Consider the following 21,978-nt stretch of genomic DNA (forward strand, 5'->3'; position numbering starts at 1 on the left):
TAGATAATTGTGGGAAACAAGTTCCGACGAAGCTATTACAAAACTGACTCAAATTTTCGCTATGCATGCTGTAATAGCACGCGTCAAGAGCGCATGATAACGAGAACAATTCTTTCACATACATTTTTGGCGTTTATTTTAGCAGTACGAATAATTTAATTAGAAACTTACCAGCGTATGGCAAACCGCGACATAAAAGGCAACTACATATGTACTAAAACAGGAATGGAGAACAGAAATTAAATCATTTCGCAAGACGCTTCAGTAATAACATGTTTGGTGATAAGAAATGATAATTTGATTTATTTCTAATTGCAATGATTACCTCGCAGTAGTTATCAAACGTCTTAAGATCTTAAGTCGCTAACGGATAACGATTCATGTTTAAATATATAAAAATATAAAAAAATGATTACCGAACAGTAAGTAGTAAACGGTGGAGTTAAACATGTCATAAAAATAAACAAGATACAGAATGTTTGGAATATTATTTAATTTTACAATAATTAAAATCTTTTATAATTATTACAAATTAATTTGGAATTCGGTGCTTTTAATTGCCGATATCCTTTGTTCGCAGTTCTGGAGTAATGCATGTATACAAAGTGTATCAGTAACTTAAATGTTGTATAATATTTACAAAAAAAATCAAATAAGTCACGCGCATGAATTTGCTGATTGATTCATACTCCAATTTATCATCGAATTGAAAATGATTCCCTCTTTGAAGAGGACAATAGTTTTAGTTGCAATTTACTCTACGAATAATTGTAATAGACGTTATGTAATAGATTTAAATATATAAATAAATAATACAATAAATATAATACAAGTACTTTCATTTAAGTTCCCCTCCTTCCAATTGAATGCCAACTGCATCTTTGTTTGCAGAGACATTTGAACAAACTCTTGTTGGATTTCGTATTAATTTCGGTCGTTCTTTTTTGGCATCGATTAACATAAACAGATTTTTTTACGCGTCGATTCAATTATGTTCTTTTTATTGTTTATTTAAACATTGCTTTTGAAGTACTGTAGATATTTTCGTTCTTGAAATTTAATTCGGGGCTAACGCTTTGCTTTTGATCAGAGGGCATCCTGAAATAAAAATAAACATTTGAAATTTTCGAATAACAGGGCGTCAAGTAAACTTACTGCAAACTGAACAATGATTCTCATCGGTACCATCTCCGCACCCATCACGTCCTGAGCAAGCAATGGCCGACGATCGACATCGACCGTTTCCACATCGCAGAGGGCAGTATTCTGAAAGGCGTCGCCGCGCTCTTCCGCGGCAAATATGAGCAGGTTCATCGCTACCATCACTGCAGCCAATAATGGCGTTGCAAAATTCGTACTCCGGTACACATTTTCCATCGGCGCATTGAAACGTGTCCGTTGGGCAGCCCTTTTTGCCGATGGCTTGACAATCTGATTCGTCTTCTCCTCCAGGGCAGTCTTTGACGCCGTCACAGCGAGCGGCGCGCGATATACAACGACGTGACTTACCCAATTTGCATCGGAACGCTTCAACTGGACATTTAGTCGACGTGCATTCTTCATCTGAACCATCCGAACAGTCCTTACGACCATCACAGACAAAGAACCAGCTGATGCAGGTTCCCGTACTACGGCACTGGAATGTACCAGGAATGCAACCACGATTCTGTGCTGAACAACTACTGGTAAAATTCGAACGGACAATACAGTCGCAAACGCCATCGATGCAACGAGAAGAGGAGTCAGCGGCACGACATTGCAGATCGGTCACGCAGGGTAGCCCCAAACTAACAGCTACATGACTATCATCCACTCTTGTGCGTATTCTGATGCTTGGTTTCGAAGCTAGCAATATATAACCTCAAGTTTAGTTTTAAATATTAGGAAGATATCATCTTAACTTACTGGGCTTTCTAGTGCTTGTTCTATAGCTGGCAGGAGTAGTCAACGTTGACATAAATGACGGTTTAGGTGTGGTGGTGCTAGAGAACAATCCAGCATGCAAGGGCATGGGTGTTGAATAGGGTTCCATGGTGGTGCTGCGTCTTGCAATTGCCAACCGTGTGGTAACATCGGGTCGATGAGTAGTGTGGATTTGTTTGGGTGTAGACAATTTGGACGGCACAAATTTAATTGAGGGAGTAGACGAAATCGGGTTTGTCGAATCTGGAATGGAGTTACTTTCGATGTCAGGAAGTGCTGTCGATTGATCAGGCTTAACACTGAGTGGACCAACAGTCCCACCTCCTGGAGGTGATGCCGAGAAAGACGTGGGTATTGAGGATGCAGTAGTACCAACAGATGGAGTTACAGGCGGTGTAGGGGTAGTGGTGGTAGGAAAGGCGGAGCGAACGCAAGAATCGCCCACTTGTTTGAATGGAGAATTACATTGACAGCGTCCGAAGAGGTTGGGTATCAAAAAGTCACAATGGCTGTCAGCCGTCCACAATCTGCAGTGGGCGTTCGAGTAGCACACATTTCCAGGACGTGCCGCTAGAAGACCAAACAAACAATGAAACACATTAAATATTAGAAGATTTTTCTTCAAATTGTTTTTCGTTTGAACTCGTTTCCAGTCAGTTTCTTACAGTTGGGTTTATCCTAGCGGTAAATTCGCGAAGGTCGCGGTTGTGTTGCGCGAAGATGCGCCGATAAGCGACACGCAGCTCTCCTAGTCAACTTCTTCGCGAAGCCAAAGATAAACGACCAAAGAAAGGAAGAATGAACCCGTACGCGCATCGGATCGTATTCATGCTCGCCATGTTCACAATATTTTGCGCTCGTGCGTGTGCTAGTGTGTATTGCGCATGCTTCACACGCCCGATAGTAACAGCAAGTGCATTTACATTAACATGCTAACGTTCGAACGATAACTTTGGCAAACAATAGGACGGAACCAATTTACGAACACGTTAATTGTTTGCGCGAGCGCGAAGTAGATGCGCGCGCAGAGCTTTAAGCTTTAACGAGGAAAGAAATCGCCAGACGAATCGCTCGTAAATTCGAATGTAACGAGAATGTTAAAGGAGAATTTGAATGTGAATGATGAGAATAATGAGAATAGTAACAAGAATTGTTTACAGATTGACTTTGCTCTTTAGTTAAGAATTTGACTTGGTATAGCTATGAAGAGATTTGTCACGTCATGTAAATCTATAATTATCAAAGCGAAAATACGGCAATTCGCGTTTCATGTAAATGAAGTTGTAAACGTAAATTACCTCAAGAATTACCGTTAATTTCAGTTATTTCTAAACTTTATACTTATTCGATAATGACACCATTTCAAATTTTTTATATTATTCCCTTAATATGCTTTTCAAAATGTAAAAAAATAAAATGCAATTTCATGATGCATTTAACCGTACTGGAAGTTAAACGCATCCATTCTTTCGTAACACGACTTGAGCACCTTGTTTAAATTGCGTGCGCTCTTTGTGCTGACTTTTGTTTTTACTTTAAGCACAACAAATAAAGAAACAGAAAATATTATGACTTATGAAGAATGAAAATTGATGTATGTACCAGCATAGAATAAGAGAATGTTGATGGGCAAGACCCGACGCAAAAAGTAAACGAAATATATGCATGCTCCTCCAAACGAAAGAATAACGAGGCAACGAAGAGGAACCGAAAAAAAAATGAATGTGTAATAATCGGAAAGATGAACAAGTTAAGTCAAAACACAAGATGTAATCACGCTTCCTCAACTTCACCGCGCAAACACATGTCAGCAACACTTACACTTTCGACATTAACATAATCGTAATAGGCTGCCGTGAAAATAAAAGAATAAAAAAAGATATGACTAAACATTTAAAACAAAAACGTCATATATTACATTCCACAAAAAAAGGTGCATGAACTTTATAATTAATGCGATGCGATGTAACTTCATATAGACTCGACAAAACCACAAATATGCAACCAGTCAAACTCGTACGACGAATGAATGCAAAAGCTCGAATATTGTATTACTGCAATATGCAAGTGCGCTAAGTCACCACACGTAGCTTAAACATTCGAGCAAAGCAAAGTTAAAGTCAAAGTCGGAGTCCAAAAGGCACGTAACGTATTAAACGTGTGGCGGCGTGCGTGTCCGACGTGCGCAAAGCGGAATGCGGCGGAGATTTAAGCATGAGCACGTATTCAATAAACGCGAATATGCACTTGATCGAAATTGTTTGTGCAATAAGTTACAAAATGTAATATTGCCGGTAACTAACAACAAATGAGTGTGCTAAGTAGCGCCATCCAATAATAAATAAATCGTTATGCCTCACAATATCATTAAAAACTATTTTCCATTTTATCCTAATGTGGAATTTTAATTTATGAAAATTGTGAAAAATTAGTAGCAATTATAGTAACATTTTAAGTTCTTCCTGCTTAATTATGTGTTGTTGTGCTTTAGAAATTAATAAATTATATCGACGTCTTGCAATTATCAGCACCTTAGTTCAGCCATTATATACTTCCTGAAATGTTCTAGAAAATTACCCGAGATCATCACAAATTATGCAAATCTTTGCAAGAAATTTGTGCGGTTTTCTTTTTAATCAAGTTCCGCTGAGTTTTCTGAATGAATCATAGTCTGGTGTTATTATGTCAGTGATGTACAGTGCCTAATGTTGCAGATTGTGACTGCATTCAGGCGAATAAACGCGTACTAATGCGCAATAATGAGTGCAAACATGGCGGTAAACACGGCAATAGCAATGCTGGAATGGTAGCAAAACATGCACTAAGCGTCGATGAATACTTGGTTGCCTAGTATTTAACGATACTTGAATTTAATTTCCTGCTTCATATTTTATCAACCTATAATATTTCTGTATAAAAAGATGTTTTAAAACCGTATTTATGACCTGACGAGTATAAAACACAAACTAAGATTTAATTTATTTCTTATTTCCAACTATGATTCGTGCAAATTTTGAGTTATTCTGCTTCACCCTGTATCCATTCAATGTGGGCAAGGTCGTCGTTCAACACAAAATGAGCGAATCTAAAGTAGCAGCACCTCAACCAAGATAGTTGGAATTACGGCCTGGAATCGAAAACGCATCGAAAGCAATTTCGCTGATTAAGTCGAAACGGCAGCACGACTGTAATTGCATGCAATTGCATTGCGCGGGTCGCGCCGAGATGCTTTGAGGAAATCAACGAAATTGCCAGCCACCATTCACGCATCAACTTATGTAGACAACGACAAGTTCTCGAGGAAAACGACAGCAAGTACCTTGTTACAAATAAAGAGGGTAGAATAACGATTGAGGTTAAAAGTAAAGAGCGCCAGAGAAGTACATACGTCAGCAAGGTGAAGCGCGACGTTCATCCTCGAACGCGCGGATGTTAAGTGGTCGAGTGTGTAATGTCGATGCCAATGACGTGAGAAGCGCGCCGAAGGATTGACTGATTAATGATAGGCCACGTTTGCGACTCGCGGGTCAAAAGCGAATTCCGAGAAGCGCGGAAGAAAACATCAACGAGAGAGAGAGTCAAATTTCATTTTCCACAAGAATTTACGACCAACGTAATCAATCAATACAACATCCAGTTGTTGAAATAAAGAATTTTACTTACGTCCAAGGCAAGTGTGTTTGCGAAACTGTAGAAAACCATCCACACATCGACAAGCGCCCTCTAAACACGAAGAGTTGGCAACTTTCATGGAACATTGTTCAGCTACCACACAATCGTAACCGAGAAGCGTTGCTGTTTACAGAAAGCATTCAAATTACAATTTACTGATTTTAATTTGTTTGTAATAGTAACATTAACTTACATTGAACACAATAGGTGGCATTGACACGCGCAAAGTATGGCTGACACGCGCAGCGCCCTCTGAGACACATGGAACCATTGATGTCCTCCTTACACTGCCAATCACTCTTGCACTCCGTTCCAAGACGTGCACCATGAAGACAACCAACACAAAAGATCTGTAAAGTATAAAAATACAAACAATTTGTTAATATTGGATTTTTTTGTTACTAAGTACAAGTTGAGTACATTAAAGTCCATTATAATTTGCACGAGATCTCAATTTTCAATATCTTCAGCATCTGCAATGTTGTAGAATTGTGAGGTTGGAAATTTTACAAATTAGCCACTTTGGCAAATAACCTCTAGACTTCCATCGACTTCTTCTTCCAGCCGGCAAACCAACACACACCAGAATAAATACCTCTAGTCACGTGTGCACGTGCATCCCAGCATGCAGGCATTATGCAATCAATACACACTTCCAATTATTCCAATTTAAATTTTCTCTCCGCGCAACTCTTGCGGAATCTAAACTCTACTAGCGCACGTATAGTGAGAGTCGACCAGTTAAAAGCAATTTAAATTTGTTCGGTGCCACGTGAGGAACTAACCTATCGAGTCATGCACGTACACGTAATCTCGCAAAATGGCTGCCAAGTCGCGAGTCGCACGATCTGCAGCTAAACACGTAGCACTAAATAAATCATCGACAATTTGTAATATACAATCTCTAATCTGCAATCTATAGATCTTTAAGTATTTACTGGAACTTTAACCATTGTTTTCCGGTTTGCAACTTCAATAATTCATCAATAAGTGGCGCCACCTTAGAAAATCACACTATGCATCGTTGAAAATTAAATTCAATTACGACGGCTAAACCTAATTAATCCGATAATAGTAATAAATCCTATTTACCGAATCGAATCTTCTATTTTATTGCATAGTGCGGCTCGACGCATGTTGCATTAAATTTTATGCGCTCGCTCATGTGCGCAATGTCTCACTAAGCGATTTTAATAACCGTCCGCGATTTGATTAATTCCTCTTTCGCAATCAGCGCGGCGGCGAGCATCGTCATGGAGACTTAATAAATCCCATCAACTCCCGACTCGTCGGCTCTCCCAACTGGAGTTATGTATCAAACTGTCGGCTCGTCGGCGTCCCATCACGATCACCGCGACGCTTATTAATTAATATACTCGAACACACTCCGCCTATGAAATTGCATGCGTTCGTTTTCGTACGCATAATATACTATACGCATGTTCATGCAATGATGCGTCATAGGTGAGGTTATATGAGATAATGTCTGATCCTGTTTGAGGTTATATGTGTACGGGTCGTTCCACAAGGCTTCAATTAATTAATCGATCAATCACGCCCGTCGCGTTCGACTCTTTCACTCGTCGCTAGAGTTTTATTAATGAATTAATCTATTAACGCAACACCGCCCCGGAACGCGCGAATTGATTTATTAGCGAATTAACGTATTTACCTGCGCCGTGTTTTAATCGTCGGCGCATGAGATAATTGAAACTAATGAAAGCCAATCGATCACTAATAACAGGGCGGAGTGGAGTGCAATTAATATATTAACCGCTTCATCAACACAAAGTAAAATGAAATTCAATTCGCTTATGTTTATTAATAGTTTGGCGTAGAACAACTTGATTAATTGTCTGCGCATTAAATTAATTGCAAACTATTAATAATAATTTATAATTGATTTGGATTTTTTTCTTTGTTAGTGAAAAAATACTTTAAAATGTTATTCAGTTTGTGAACTTTGTGATTATAAATATGTTCCGCGTTGTGTTGCGTCGTGTTATGCAACCTTTTTTAATCAAACCTATGGGTGGCGCTCTCACTAATTGAAAATCTTGCTCGGATTACGACACTCGAAATATTAAATTACGTAGCGCATCACCAGCTGAGGAAGTAATAACTGTATATTATAATAATACATAATTCTAATAATAATTTCAAACCTCGACGACATTAACTTTATCATTTTACGCTTCATGTTTCAAACGTGTTTCTCTGCATTTCAGTTGAGGTTAATCGCAACGTTTATCTTGTATTTTATCACTAGAGATGGCGTTGGTAGCGCGTTCACGGTGTGTTTTCTTATCGCAAAGCTCCCATGAATGATCTACATATTAATTATGTCTAATCGCATGTTTCGTTTTCATTTACTCATTGTAGAATGTGTGTGTAATTTCACATCACGTTGCGCCGGTTCTTGGAACTTCCGTAACTAGTGCACTTTGAATCTCACTTCAACGCAAAGTGATGATTAGCAACGAGATGCACCCAATAATCCCAACAATATTTATTATCATTTATGCTTGCACAGCACATTAACTTTAAGGTTATGCGATACAGTATGCAACTAAATGAACGTGTTGGTGTTTAAAAATGGCAATTGCAATGTCGAACACGTCTCCGGAATGTGTTTGCTATAAAAGTATAGATACTACAGATTAAACCGGTGTTAATTAATCGCATCTCTTTTTTAGTTAAGCACAGGTAATGGTAATGTAAACGCCGTAAGTAAACAAACGTGGCAATGCTGTTAATCGCAGTTGATCGTTTTCTAACAAGAACATTTTAAATTTAACAAACTGTATGTTTGTTTCATGTTATTTATTTGCTACACTCTTTGAATGGATTTCACTTTATTCGATTCCTTTCGTTGAGTTCATTTGTTTCGATTGTTTGATTGCATTTCATTACCTTTCGTTTGTTTTACGAGCTTCATTTGTGTTTATTGTTTATGTGTATAGTGGGTTGCGTCGTGTTGATTAACGTTATTGTTCGCGGTTAAGTTCTTTATAATTCACTAGCCGTGAAATATTCTTTCTTCGGTTGCGTGCGGGAATAAAAACACACACACACACACATACACATGCAGAAGAGGTCGACGTCGACGTCAAAGCCAAACGAGACGTATCATCACAGCACCGAGAAAGGGATATTACTTACAAGCGCTTCTTTCAAACAATGGGAAGTCAAGTGAAGTGAGTTTTAAATAATCGCGCGTAATTACATTATGCGATTATGTAATATTATACTTTACCAACAATTAATACATTATGTTCACATAAATATAAAAATTGTATTTTGAAGAAAACATTCAATGTGTTTTCAAACTTCGTAAATGTTTAATGCCTGTGAACACATTGTATATTTTAGAGTATGTGTGCATAGACTTAATTGTACACGTTCTTATGTAGTTAGCGAACAAGGAAAAAAGCAGCCAGAGAAAAAACACAGTCAAGGAGGAAGAAAAAAGTTCAAGTTCATGATCCAATGGCAATTACCTGCGCGGTTGCTTGGGAGAGTCGAGAGTTGATGCTGTGTGTGAATTTTTACAATGCCGGAATGCATTTCAATGAATGCAGTGTTTCGTGTCAACAACTTGAATTTTCGTTTACTTCCTGAATGAGGACGAATTACACAACAAATTAAAAAAAAAAAACATCCACTTATCAAATTATATTTTTCTTCTTTTTCATGCCTAATGAGATAATTGTCAAATTTGTCCAAATGAAATGTTACCAAATGCGTAACCTAAATTCACTCCTCGATTGCGGCTGTTGCAGTGGTGCATTGGGAATTTCGCATATCAGTAAACGTCACCAAAATACCAATTCCAAAATGTGCACATTTGGCGAACCGCCAATGCGCGTCCAACTTGATTACATCGATGCGGACAAAACCGAAACATTAACCTACTAACCCCCGGATGATTACACCCGTTTGCTAACGTCGACTTCACTTCATGTCAATGCGCACTACTTACTCGTCTTCTAAGCGCATAAGCACTACTGCCAGTAAGGGATGTTGTCATGCTGAAGGGATGTAGTCTACTCAGAGAAACGTGGGCAATCACCCCCGTCGGGAATTGAGCACGATTCCGTACAATTGCCCCCGCAAACTACATACTAACGCACAATGAGGGGCAAAACAAGTGAATTCGTAAATTCGGAAATTCGCAAATCCCCGAGCAAATTCAGTTTTATCATCTGCTAGGATACTGAATAGATGAGTGATCAAGTGACTAAATGTATGATTCATCCTAAATTATCACCCTAGACGCATAGAATTTTTCTTTTTTCAAAAAAGTAATATTGAACCTAACTCAAAAATATTAAAATGTTAAACCTAAACAAACATATCCTATTCATATATTTATTTTCCATTTAGTTTTACTTCCTTTTCAATTTCAAAACTTGTTCTTAACTTTATTTACTTTTCAGTCCTCAGTTTAAGTTACATATTTGTATTTTATGTTTGCATGGTACCACTAAGGTACTCAGCATGATAGGATTTTATAACACCATGAAAATGCTCCACCTTGCAAGCGTTAATAATAAGATTATGATAGCATAAAACAAAAAATGGAGAAAATCAAATCAACAGTTATGTTGTGTAAAAAATAATTAATTATACGCTGGTATTATACACGTCCGAATAAAAGCGATGTAAGGTGTGTTGCCTAGCGGGGTACACCGCCCACAAGCATTCAATAATTCACGAAAGTATTCATTTTAATCTATAAATCGATATTGTTCAATTTCATCCACACGATAGATTTTTATTACATCAATTTTTGCACACGAGTACAACGTTAATCATAATTTAGGTTATGCATAAATGCTGGTTGAATACGAACCTCATTCTGTATTAAATAATAACTGTGTTGAACAGTTATTGTTTACTGATTATGGAATTTTGAGTACTCTGCTACTTTAAACTTCCTTTAATAGGTTGATGTCACTTTGGTAAATAAATTGTAAGTTTTTCGCGTTGCGTCATCGACACGTCCATAAAAATGCCAACACTAGAACGCCCAGTATGGTCAAGGAATGTTTCCATGTTTCAAGAGCGACAATGTTTCCAGAAGCAAACGAATAAGTAAATACACAGCTCCAAGTAGTTCCCGTGCACGTTGCAGTATAGTGCGGTTGTTTTGACATGGTATAACATATTAGCATGTAAACAGGTAAACATTTAAAGTTACAACTGCACAGAAAACATTTTCAACTTCAAAGTTGCTTCAGTTAACGGTTATGTCGCGCACTTGAACTTCATTTATACGATTTGCTGGATTTGCAAATAATGAAACTTTTACGTGTAAAATTAAAGCCATTGTATCCTATTATACATTATAATTACTAATTAATTAAAGCAACCCTCAAAACTTTGTTCTCATTATCAGTAAAATTTATGCCATTTCATGCAAATTTTATCACTCACATCCATCTCATTTTATCATCATCATCATCATCAACCTCTCGAGCTGTAAATTATAAATTATATAGCGCAAGATAATAGTGAGTAATAAAACGATACAAGCGGGAAAATAAAATTAAGCGATAAACTAGTGAAATTATTATGGATATCTTATAAATGTAATATGTGCGTGCATGAGTTAGATGAAGAGAACTGGAGGACCGCAAAACGAGTCCGACGGGATTAAGTCATTACGAGCGCATTCGGTAAATACCCATTTAAATTCCTAGTCGCTTTTGCTTTCATCCTCAGCATCCTCACTTTCTGCGCATAAACTTAACCTCGAAACGAAACTTAACTCGACGTCAAATGTGTCGGTCATAAAATCGATATCAATCTTGAAATCCAAAAGCGCACTCTAACTAAATCAGTACGTAATTGATTGCGTTTCTGACATTATCTCGTAAATGTTTCCTCCTCAAGGTTGATAACAATTAATTATTCGGTTAATGTTAAAAGTTTACGGTATTACGTGAATTCAGAACACACGCAGTGCATAGCTGGAAAAGTTTTTCTTTAAGAGAATAAAAACTAAAGCGAGTTTAAAAAATTCTAAAGCTTAATGAGTAGCAATTAATGTCGCGTTAGAATTAACTAAAAGTGTGCCTGCAAACATGTTCATTAGCTGTGGGCTTAAAATTTACTAATTAAAAAACTTTAGTTACATTAAAAATTGAAAGTTCTCTCAATGCTCAAATAAACCTTCTAAGGAGGCCATATGTACTTCTTTAATAAATTATGAAAACAAAAATAAGAGTAAAATGTGGTAAGACAACTATTTGGACAGAATTTATTCGTAAAGGCGGTTTTAGTAAACTTTGGATTTAATTTAGCGTAAAATCTACAAGCTTTATATAAAAAACAAAAAAGTTTATTAGTGTCATCGCACTGCGATACTTTCGCTCTCTAAACGTATAGTACATAAAATATTTCATTGCATTTCCAAGCGTTCCAAGAAGAGGTGAACGCGACCACGTCAAAAGACACCGCCTCAGTACAAAAAAAAAGAAGTAACCAGCATAAAGTACGAATTAAAAGTACATTTCTATTATTTTATGTTTAAAAAAGATTAGGTTATAAGTTATGTAACGTCATCTTGAATATACTTTATAGATGTGATTTGCCATTATTTCTATTATTACCTACTTGTTATTGTATGTTCCGCCTCGTATAACCTTAAAGTGTCGATGTAATTTTATTTGTTTATCCGAGATACCCACAGAAAAACTCTTCAAGGCGGAGATGGAAAGTAATTGCAACAATAATTTTGATTATACCAACTTGACGATTACGTGGCGAGTGGATGGCGATTGAATGACGATTGAATAACAATTGGACGACGAATGCATGACGATTGAATGACGATTAACGTCCACGTACAAGTAAATATCATAGAAAAATTGTAACTTGTCAATTATTGCATCCTAATTTGCAAAGTTTCAATATAAATTTAAAAGTAACACAAAGCAATAATAAAAGATAATAGGCTTTCGTACCAAAAAAAGTTAATATGATCGACAACTTCAGTTGGTGGAACCCACTAAGTTTAAAGCTGAATAAAACAGTTAGGTGAAGACTGACAGCGATCAGTAAAAACGATTGGCAACCATTATAATAGCGGAAATTACGCCCGAGAAACAAACGACTTAAAAGAGAACTAACGAAAGCACCAAACGATCAATGGGTATTAATGTTTATTGTGTAAATTTCTTCTATAACAAATAAGGAAGGAATAAAATCAAGATGCATAAAATTAATCGACCAAAGAAACCCATAATATAGGTATATAATAAAATAACTAACTTAAGTATTTCCAGTAACCCCATCTAGTAATGCGCATCAAAGAGACAACAATTCAAAATTTAATTCTTCATATGTGAAGATGTTATTCGTCATTGTTTCATGCACATTTCGAACATTTAACGCTTGATTTACACGTTATTCGCATTTGTTAACCATTTTCATGCTGCCGACAGAATTCTAGGAATCGAAAACGCATTGGCGTCGATTCGTTCAAGTCAGTCACATTCATTCAAAAAACATAACGTGTTTTATTGAAAATCATTTCGATAATAAACAGAACAGATATCTTATAAGATCTATTTGTTAATCTTCTTTGGTCATGTATAGCCTCTCATTATGTTGCATACAATTGGCAAGTTAATTAACCTCAAATTCACACGCCGCACGATAGTTGTCCTTGACAATTAAAATCTTTTTGTTTTGTTTATGTCTGCAACCGAAGAGTAAATTCAGCGCAAGTACATCTTGTTTTTACTACCGAATGAAAATACCTGTAATAAGTGTACTAATAAAAAGAACGAAGATATACACATAAAGACATATCAAAATAAACAGGTGCAGTAAAATGAGCCAAGAAATATGTCTACCATGTGTACAAACAACAAGTTGATACAATAATTGCTACTAAATTGATACATTTTTATTTTATTTTTTAATCGTTTTATTTATTTCTGATGATAAATATTCCTATATGAAAGTTACAAATGAATTTAAATGTAGATTATAAGTAATACTTCATAGCTTGTGTGCAGACGCTGGAGAGAAAATGAGAGAATAGAATTTATGCGAGGCGCTAAATTTATTCGTGCACTCTGCACGATTATTGCGCGTTTATCACACTGATTACACATAACTGTGCCTGATGGCTACACATCGGGTGGTATAATACAATATTTATTACTTGTGCAAAACACCATTAATTATTTATTGTTACATTTGATCTTTGGATAGGAAATATACCAAATAAACTAATTTTACTGTTTGGGTACAAAAGTAAGTAAGAAAAGTGCTTAAAACTTTTAAAAGTCGTATTTAATAAGACATTATTTACGACTATTAGTTAAATCAATTAAATAAACTGTTCTAGAACCGTTTTAATCATACCAAAATATGTAAATATATGTAATCCCTCAGATTTTAAATATTTTAATTAAAATTTTAGCTGCGGGCAATGCTTACTCATCGCGTGTTACACGTTATTCGATTTTCGCGATATAAAAACGTCGGCAAAGATGATCTTTGTAAATTTATATCGATGTTTACTACTTAGTATTGATTTACATCTAAGTTATCTAAAAATCTAAGATATTCGCAAGTTTAAAAAACAATTTTGTCGTCATTACAACAAATTAATATTAATTTATGCATAACTACTAAAGCACTCTCGACTATTTAACTGTCAAACTGCTACGAACACATTTTTTGCCTGCTATTAGTTTAAAGTGCTTTGAGACACATTAAATTATTAGTTTATTTAATAATATTCCCGTTTTAATGTTTTTTGCAGTAATAAAAAGCAATAAATTATTACAGAAATACTCTGCACAGTTGACATCAATAGTTAAACAAGAAGTTAACGACCATTCATTTCCAGATCAAAAACCCGAAGATCTCATGATCTTTAGAGTCCACTGCAGACCAATGTCTCAAGTTCCGATCAAATGCAAGAAATCAAATGCCGCCCAAGCAAACCAAGCTTTCCGAGAGACAAGTACACGCGAACACCGACAGGAAAAGGATTTCAAAAGAAACGATCCATCTTCTGGCGCACAAGTATCAAGCATCCGCAAACCATCCGCAATGGTCAACTCTTAAACGTAGCATTCACGACTGTCTAAGAACAAGTGATGCTTTAGTTTTCCAAGTTTTGAACAAACGCTGAGTCTGCTCCTTTTCGTCATGCACAAAGAAATGTAGACACATTTCAAATTTTACGCGTTTTTCATTTTGGCTGCAACCATATATGATTAAAACAAAAAACTACCATAAAGCTACATGTATACTTTTATCACTACTATTAAGTTAAACAGACTATATTCCCAGATTTGTCGTATAGTAATTTCTTGGAGATGGTTAACCTCATCCAGATATATTTACGACGACGCTCTTGCGATACCGCCGACTCTTCGGAAGATGCGCGCCCCGATTCGCGCACGAACCCGTCGCGGCGTCCGAAAGAGGAATTTCTTCGCTCGATGCTCGAAGATGCTTCGAGATGCGGTCGCGCACAAAGCGAAGAAAAACGACGAGTTTCAAACGGTTTCGAATGTTCGATGCGACTGTACGAATCTTCGACTGCGCCAACACGTTCGAATGTTATCTGCTTCTCGGGTAAAATACTTGCAGCTCGAATTATAATGCGCACAAGTGTAGAGAATATGCACGCGAGTAGCCAAACACACGCCATGAAACGAACAGTAAATGGGGAATATTCCTATCTGATTGCTTATAAATTTGGTGTTATCGTTGTGACAACGACACACAACTAAAAAGTGAGTTGATAAAACTACCATTGCTGATGAATGGCCACTAGTTGGGACTTGGAGAAATTAATTTATATTGTAATGAAATATTTTATTCTCTGAATTCCCTGCGATGTCTACGACAAGCAAGAAATCTAGTAACCCTTGCCTGTACAGCTTCCCCACCTCTCTTTGCGGGTCGGCCGCTAGGGGAAGAGGGCAGCGCGGGGCGACCACAGTGCTCCGTTTTGTCTGTGGGTCCAAACAGATCGCAGATCTTTTGGTTTTTCTACCCCTTCGCCTAAGCTGCCCCAGCAAAACAATTATTCAGTAATTTGAGGTGGGAATAACCGTAGAAAACAAAATATTTAAAAATCAAAGAACAGCTGACCTTAAAATTAAAAATAGTATTACACCTCCGACTTTATTTCATATATACGTAGATAGATTCTGCGTGTCCTATAACTGGACACTGCCCAAAGTGGAAAGCCCGCATAATAAAACAATCGGTTATGGGAATCCGACGCAGGTAACGCGCGTTTAACGGCATTGCCAGCGTTTTTATTATTCACCTCGATGGCACGTCATTGTGTTACTGTTGTTTGCCGACTGTTTTGGCCGAAATCGTGAAATTGTTAAATTGTGAATCGTATCATTTCGCAGATTCACAGATTCACATTCGAAACACAATTAACTCGCGGAGAACGAATACGAACGTCACGAAAAGATTAAAGAATCAGGAACATGGATCACACTGGTTCACAGTTAACTATCGCAGACGAAAGATGAACACAAATTTGATAATCGCAAGTTTATAGCATAATTGGCGAAGAATTGAATGATGAAGTGAAAGAAGAGGAAAAAAATAGATGCTAATAAAACAATTTATGAAATGTTACAGTTTCTATGTTTTTTTGTTGTTGTATTTTTATGAATGTGAAACGCGTGGGTGTTCTATGTTTCATTAACTTATGGACATGCTTGAGAATTGTAAAACATCACAGAACTAATCACAGAACAATAAGAAAAATGCTATGAGAAAGAAAAGTATGTCAATACTCTTGTCAAATTGATTGTTTTCTGTACATTTAATTTACTTTTTTGAATGATTTATTACCTTTTGTGCATATTTATGTTTTATATATGCATTCTTGCCTTTTTGTTGGTTGTTGGATGTCTTTGATATTACAATCTGTTGCTTTCTATCAAGCTGTTTCAATTTGATGACATTTCCCAACATTCACGAACAGTTTTGCACGTTTTCTTCCACCGATAACCAGCCGTCACGTCCGTGCTGTTTGTGCAAAAAGCACGAAAACAAAGGAGAAATATGGCCCCCCTTGGTGGTACCAGATACGCGCGGGAAGCGAAAGGGACACAAGGCACGCTTAGCCTCATTTCAAAGATTTACGATCGGCCATCGTGAGCGTTTCCACCGATGGCGAAAATATGGCCACCAATAATGGCCGATCGGACAATCGATAGCAGGAGGAAAACCGCCAAACAAGGGAATCAGGAACCGACGAAAGGAAATAACAGCGAACGACACGCTATAACGATTAGCATTGGCGATTGCTGTTAACGACGGCTGTTAACGACGAGCGCGCTCAGCGCACGCCGACATGCGGTAAGGAACAAAATCGGCACAAGATGCAAAGATGGAAACTAACAAGGGAACGACAAGCAACGAGCTGTCGATGTAGTAATGATGATAGCACAAATAACAACTTAAAAAATAAGACAAGTGTAGCATAAACTATTATCTTGATTGACAAAGTTCAGTTACGTAAAAAATCAAGTAAATTAGAAAAGATTCCTGCACGAAAACAATAAATGTACTGATAAACACCACGACAACAAGACAATGCCAGTCGAGGAAACGGTGAAATTGTAAAACAATTAAAGCACAAAGCTCCAAGCGCTGTACAGCTGTGATACTGCCGTTTCCCTACTTACAAGGAGAGAGGAAATTGTTAAATCCCCGAGACCAGATAGAAGATAAACCATATTCGACGACGATGGTGTGCACGTTTTGGCTAATTAGAGAAAATGCACGCCGAAACAATGAGAGCCAACTAACTGTGAAGCGAAGCAAAGCGATAACTAGGAAGATCACATCAGTAAATTTATTTTAGAATAGATTCTGGAAAGTTTCTTTTAGGCATTCATTTTTGCCATCTGTGACTCTTACAATCAAGAACCAAATTAAATTAATTTTACAGTTTTCTGCATAATCAATACACACAAATAACCACAAATCAGACCTCCTCTGGCAATTAATAAAATAACCATCATGTGTATGCTGGCACAATGCATACGGCTTGCATCAAAGAAAAAAATTATTAGTTTGTTATGTTGTTAGTTAGTCAGACTAATAACCGATATAAAATTTAATGCATTTAATGTGCGTTTTGTGGGCTCATGCAACACGATTGTTAATTAGTCAAATCCAGTTAACTCGATGAACAAATGAACTCTTGGACGAAGAAATTACCAGAAGAAGAGAGTACCTTCACCTCCTGCGTGATGTATGACGTGTTATACGATACGAAGATGTGAGGTTATGTTTAATTACAGCGCGCGCAAATTGCCAACGATCATTAAAGCGCACAAACAATGCAAGGAACAGAATTAAATTAATCACTATATTTAGATGATGATAGTAGCGCCACCTACTGGCAAATAGTTAATATTTTCGTACACGAGAGTAATTTAGGTTATCTCCATATTTAATCACGCCTTGCATAACATTAAAATTTCTAGGTTAAGTCTCACATTAATTTTATCAATTAAACCGCAAAGTAAGATGTTAGATGCAATAAAACAGCGGGAATGCAACGCATTAATTATGCAGCGCACACGGCGCTAAGTGACAACTTCGCAGCTTAATCGACTTAAACTCATTAAAACCGGAAGATTCCACAAACAAAACTAACAAAACAGACAAAATCAATAGCAAGACGCAAATGAAGTTGTACCACCGTAATAAATTTTACTTACTTAACAGGTTACTTAGAAATTACTTAAGCCTGAGATACTCAATAAGTTAATAACAAGTTACGATGGCGACATCGACAGATGCATAACGTCCAGGAGTGTAAATAAGCGCAAATCTGTGTTACTAGTGCGTCCTCTTCTGAAAGCTTTGAACGCACGTTGCCAACATCATTCACATCTCTGAGGTATACGATTAGCTCGAGTAAAATCTAAGCATCCAGTCGTAGATGTAGAGACAGGTCTCCACAACAACACACTGGCGTTCTTGTGCTTCTTGTGATTGGTAATGTTAAGTGTAATGTGGTTGAATGCTGAATACGCGATGTTGACTTAATGCACATGCATCGAATGGACCTCAATGGAGAACCATGACTGTGATTATACAGCAGGTCCGTTTGATGTCTATTTTATGTCGATGTGGCTCGACATTCACGAGATGCGTTTGAGAATCACAAGATGTGAACGCAACAAGTCGTCCAATGTGGAAGTAATAATTATCGCAAGTAATGTCATCATTAATTTGTTTTCCATTAGTAGATTAATAACATTTCCTACTTTATACAAGATTATATAGGTAGACAAAATGGACAAAAATTGATTGGTGCTCATGTGTGAACGTGGCGCCATCTAGGAAATGTTTTTATACTTGATTGAAACGAAGTGAATCTACAAGAGGATTAGTAGATTAGTCGAATGCAATTAATCTCACTGCAATTGACATTGCAAAGCAGTGCGATGTCTGTACGCGTAATTTATGTGTGCAGAATTGGTTAGGGTTAAGGTGTGTGCAAATGACACACGTCAGCATATCAAGCGTAAATGATAGATGGTCAACTGTACAATTGGGTTTCTGATTATTGTACAAATAAGAATTGCTGGCGTAAGCAATTATAATGATCATAATATAAGATTTAAAAACTCTTGACTCACTTAAAAAGTTACTCGTATTGAAATGAAAAAATTCATTTAACATATACATTGTACATTTTTACACAGATATAAAAGACGATACATTTGCTCATTTCAGATGACAAAATAGCACATAATATTTGTAGAAGCTACCCACGTTTCATTCTATGATTTATAACAAAAAAAGAAATAAAAAATTCAAGAAGCAGGTGAAAATATTTGAATGCATCAAAAGAGGGTAAAGTTACACCTTGGGCATCATCCCAACAGAATCAGTGGAAGGTAAAGGTAAAAAGTAATGTAAAAACTCAACAAAAGTACTCCACCTATATACACAATGTGTACGCGTGTATAAATGTATGTGTGCGGATGGAAAACGTGAAAACGTAAAAGCCCGACCACGGCATCTATAATTCATTCAAGTTCGCAGAAAGCGAACCCGCCGACACGACAGCCGCCATTCGTAGAGTCGATTCAAAGCGCGCGCACCCAGCACGCTTTCAGGTGCGCTCAGGTGCACACACTGCTCGGGTTTGCGAATTCGAGTGCACACACACGACCGAATGAAGAAGAAGAATCGAAAACACCAACCACCTTGAAATGTATGTAAGTATAAGTACTACTACGCTAAAGGAAAGAAAGAAAAGAATGAAGGAAACCCTGCGCGGGTATCGTATTTCTAGTATTGTACGATGAAACTACTGAACTATACAGTGTGTACGTAGCTGGAAAAAATACTAGAAGAAATATTTACTGATTTAATTCAATTTAGATTAAAGATCGCTTGATACATGATTTGGTATTAAATGAAGTGTAAAATTCCGTTTCTTGACTATGATTAGAAAAAAAAACTTGCTTTAAAATTTAAAAAAGTAATCGCGCTAAATCGTATTATAATTTATTACACGCTTGATCTTGGATCTGTTGGTTTTGCGGTTTGAATTTCGCATTTTATTTACATGGCGAGCATTGTTTCACATTTTTTACCTCAAGAGGAAATATCTTTAGATCTTCAGAATTAAATAAATAAATAAATATTCATCAAATTTTACATCTGCATAGAATTTAAAAGGAATACTATTTTCTTAAATTTACTAATTTAATTTATATTATTATACCTGTATAAAAGTGTCTTTTATTTTCGGACAATTTAATCTATAACGAGTAATTTTCTGCACGCGCGCACGCACAGATTCAAGAATCAAGAGTGAGGAAGTGAAAAAAAGTAGAATCTTTAATACCAAGAATTGAATGAATGAAAGAATAAAATAATGAATGAATGAATAAACTATTCACTTAATTGTTATCATTTGTAGACTGTAGACTCGAAAGTTAAAAATAATTAATTATATTGCACAAAGCATCTATTTATTTACTTTAATTTAATTTAACTTTGAAATTAAATAAATAATAAACTAGCGGTATACGAAGAGCGATAAAATGTGTGTATGTGTTTAGAAAATGTGTAATGTGTGAAACGTGTCGATGATAATGATAATGATCATGTCTTCTTGTCTCCTGGTTAACGATCATTTAGAAAATGCAATCAATGCGTATAAACCTATACGGAAATTACACGGGTACTACAAGTATCATCTGCAAGCACACACACAGACACAGCTCGAAATTGCAATCTTGCAATTTCGCATTTTCACATTTATTCGTTTCAATTAAACGTGCTCACACGCACGATGTCCTCATCATTTGAAGTGCAAAGAAATTACAAACGATGATATCAACTGCTACCAACAAACACTTGTTTTTCCGTTAAGTTAAGAAGTTAAGGGGATATATTACTTTAAAGTTAAACCAAAAATTATGTAACGTCTGCGTTGAAGTACTTCTACAAGTTCTCAAGTCAAGACATTTAGACTTGAGGTAGAAGATTTTGTTGTGTGGAAAGCGGGAAATTCGTCGAGTAGCATAGCGTAATTAAATTTAGCGGGGAAACAGTGAACAATCTTCGCCTCCGCCACAACCGCACGGCGGCAGACATCGAGACGCGTCTTATTGATTATGTACAAGTACCAGTACTAACGAACTTAACTTTCAAACTTCGATCAAGTTAACAAGAAACATGTTACATTGTAATGAATTTACCCGTACAATTATAACAGACATGATATAATTTTTTTTGTTTTTTAAAGAAGAAAAAATTAAATGAAATGTACTCACCAGTAAAAATATAAAATGTAGATATTGCATTATTATTGTTTGTTGATCTCAATCTTGTTACTTCGATTTCTTGCTCGATCAAACGGCGATCACTTCAATTTTACTCCAATTTTCTTCTCCGCGCTTTCTGCGCGACGCCAAACCGCAAGTCGGTAAGTTTCTGCAAGTTTACAACTTTGTTTGCGTTGGTGACTTTGACTTTGAATTAGAATATCATTCAACAATCTTTGCAAATATTCCCGATTTTACTCGACCGAGAAAATCGTTCTACTTTAAAACCACACACTTTATAAAATACTATAAATTTTTAAAATTAATTATTAATATCAAAATTTTGAATAAAATTTGTCTGGTGTTTATAATTTTATTTCGCACTATTTACGTTTATGTTAGTTGACTGTTTGGCAGTATTTAAGTTTTATCGCGTTCGTTATCTCGCGTTATCAGCGTGTGATGTGTCAGAAGATCGTCACACGAACGCTAGCAAGAGCGTACTGTCGTTCTTTGCCGGCGCGCGCGGCAAGTGTATGAGCGTCCGCCCGCCCGAAGAGCACCGAAGAGT

General features: G+C 36.6%; 1 protein-coding gene across 1 annotated transcript; it reads right to left on the reverse strand.

Moving 5' to 3' along the window:
* Positions 1-476: 476 nt before the first annotated feature.
* Positions 477-21,927, reverse strand: LOC135789558 (uncharacterized). Its single transcript, XM_065299450.1, has 6 exons — positions 21,417-21,927; positions 5,789-5,945; positions 5,587-5,718; positions 1,906-2,493; positions 1,156-1,845; positions 477-1,098 (listed from the first exon to the last, which is right to left on the reverse strand). The coding sequence occupies exons 1-6, from the start codon at positions 21,444-21,446 to the stop codon at positions 1,058-1,060; spliced, it is 1,638 nt and encodes a 545-aa protein (XP_065155522.1). The 5' UTR covers positions 21,447-21,927; the 3' UTR covers positions 477-1,057.
* Positions 21,928-21,978: the final 51 nt, after the last annotated feature.

Source organism: Atheta coriaria, unplaced genomic scaffold, assembly GCF_025399875.1.
Source record: "Atheta coriaria isolate IRGN ID8LTWV9N9 unplaced genomic scaffold, Caltech_Dcor_3.1 hic_scaffold_3_pilon, whole genome shotgun sequence".
Taxonomy (NCBI): domain Eukaryota; kingdom Metazoa; phylum Arthropoda; class Insecta; order Coleoptera; family Staphylinidae; genus Dalotia; species Dalotia coriaria.

Bases quoted from the DNA above. Each gene is read 5' to 3' on its own strand.
- LOC135789558 (XM_065299450.1), bottom strand. From the start codon at position 21,446: ATGCAATATCTACATTTTATATTTTTACTG. The intron at 1,846-1,905 runs GTAAGTTAAGAT...ATATATTGCTAG, and splicing joins AACAAGCACTAGAAAGCCCA to CTTCGAAACCAAGCATCAGA. The intron at 1,099-1,155 runs GTAAGTTTACTT...TTTTTATTTCAG, and splicing joins GAATCATTGTTCAGTTTGCA to GATGCCCTCTGATCAAAAGC.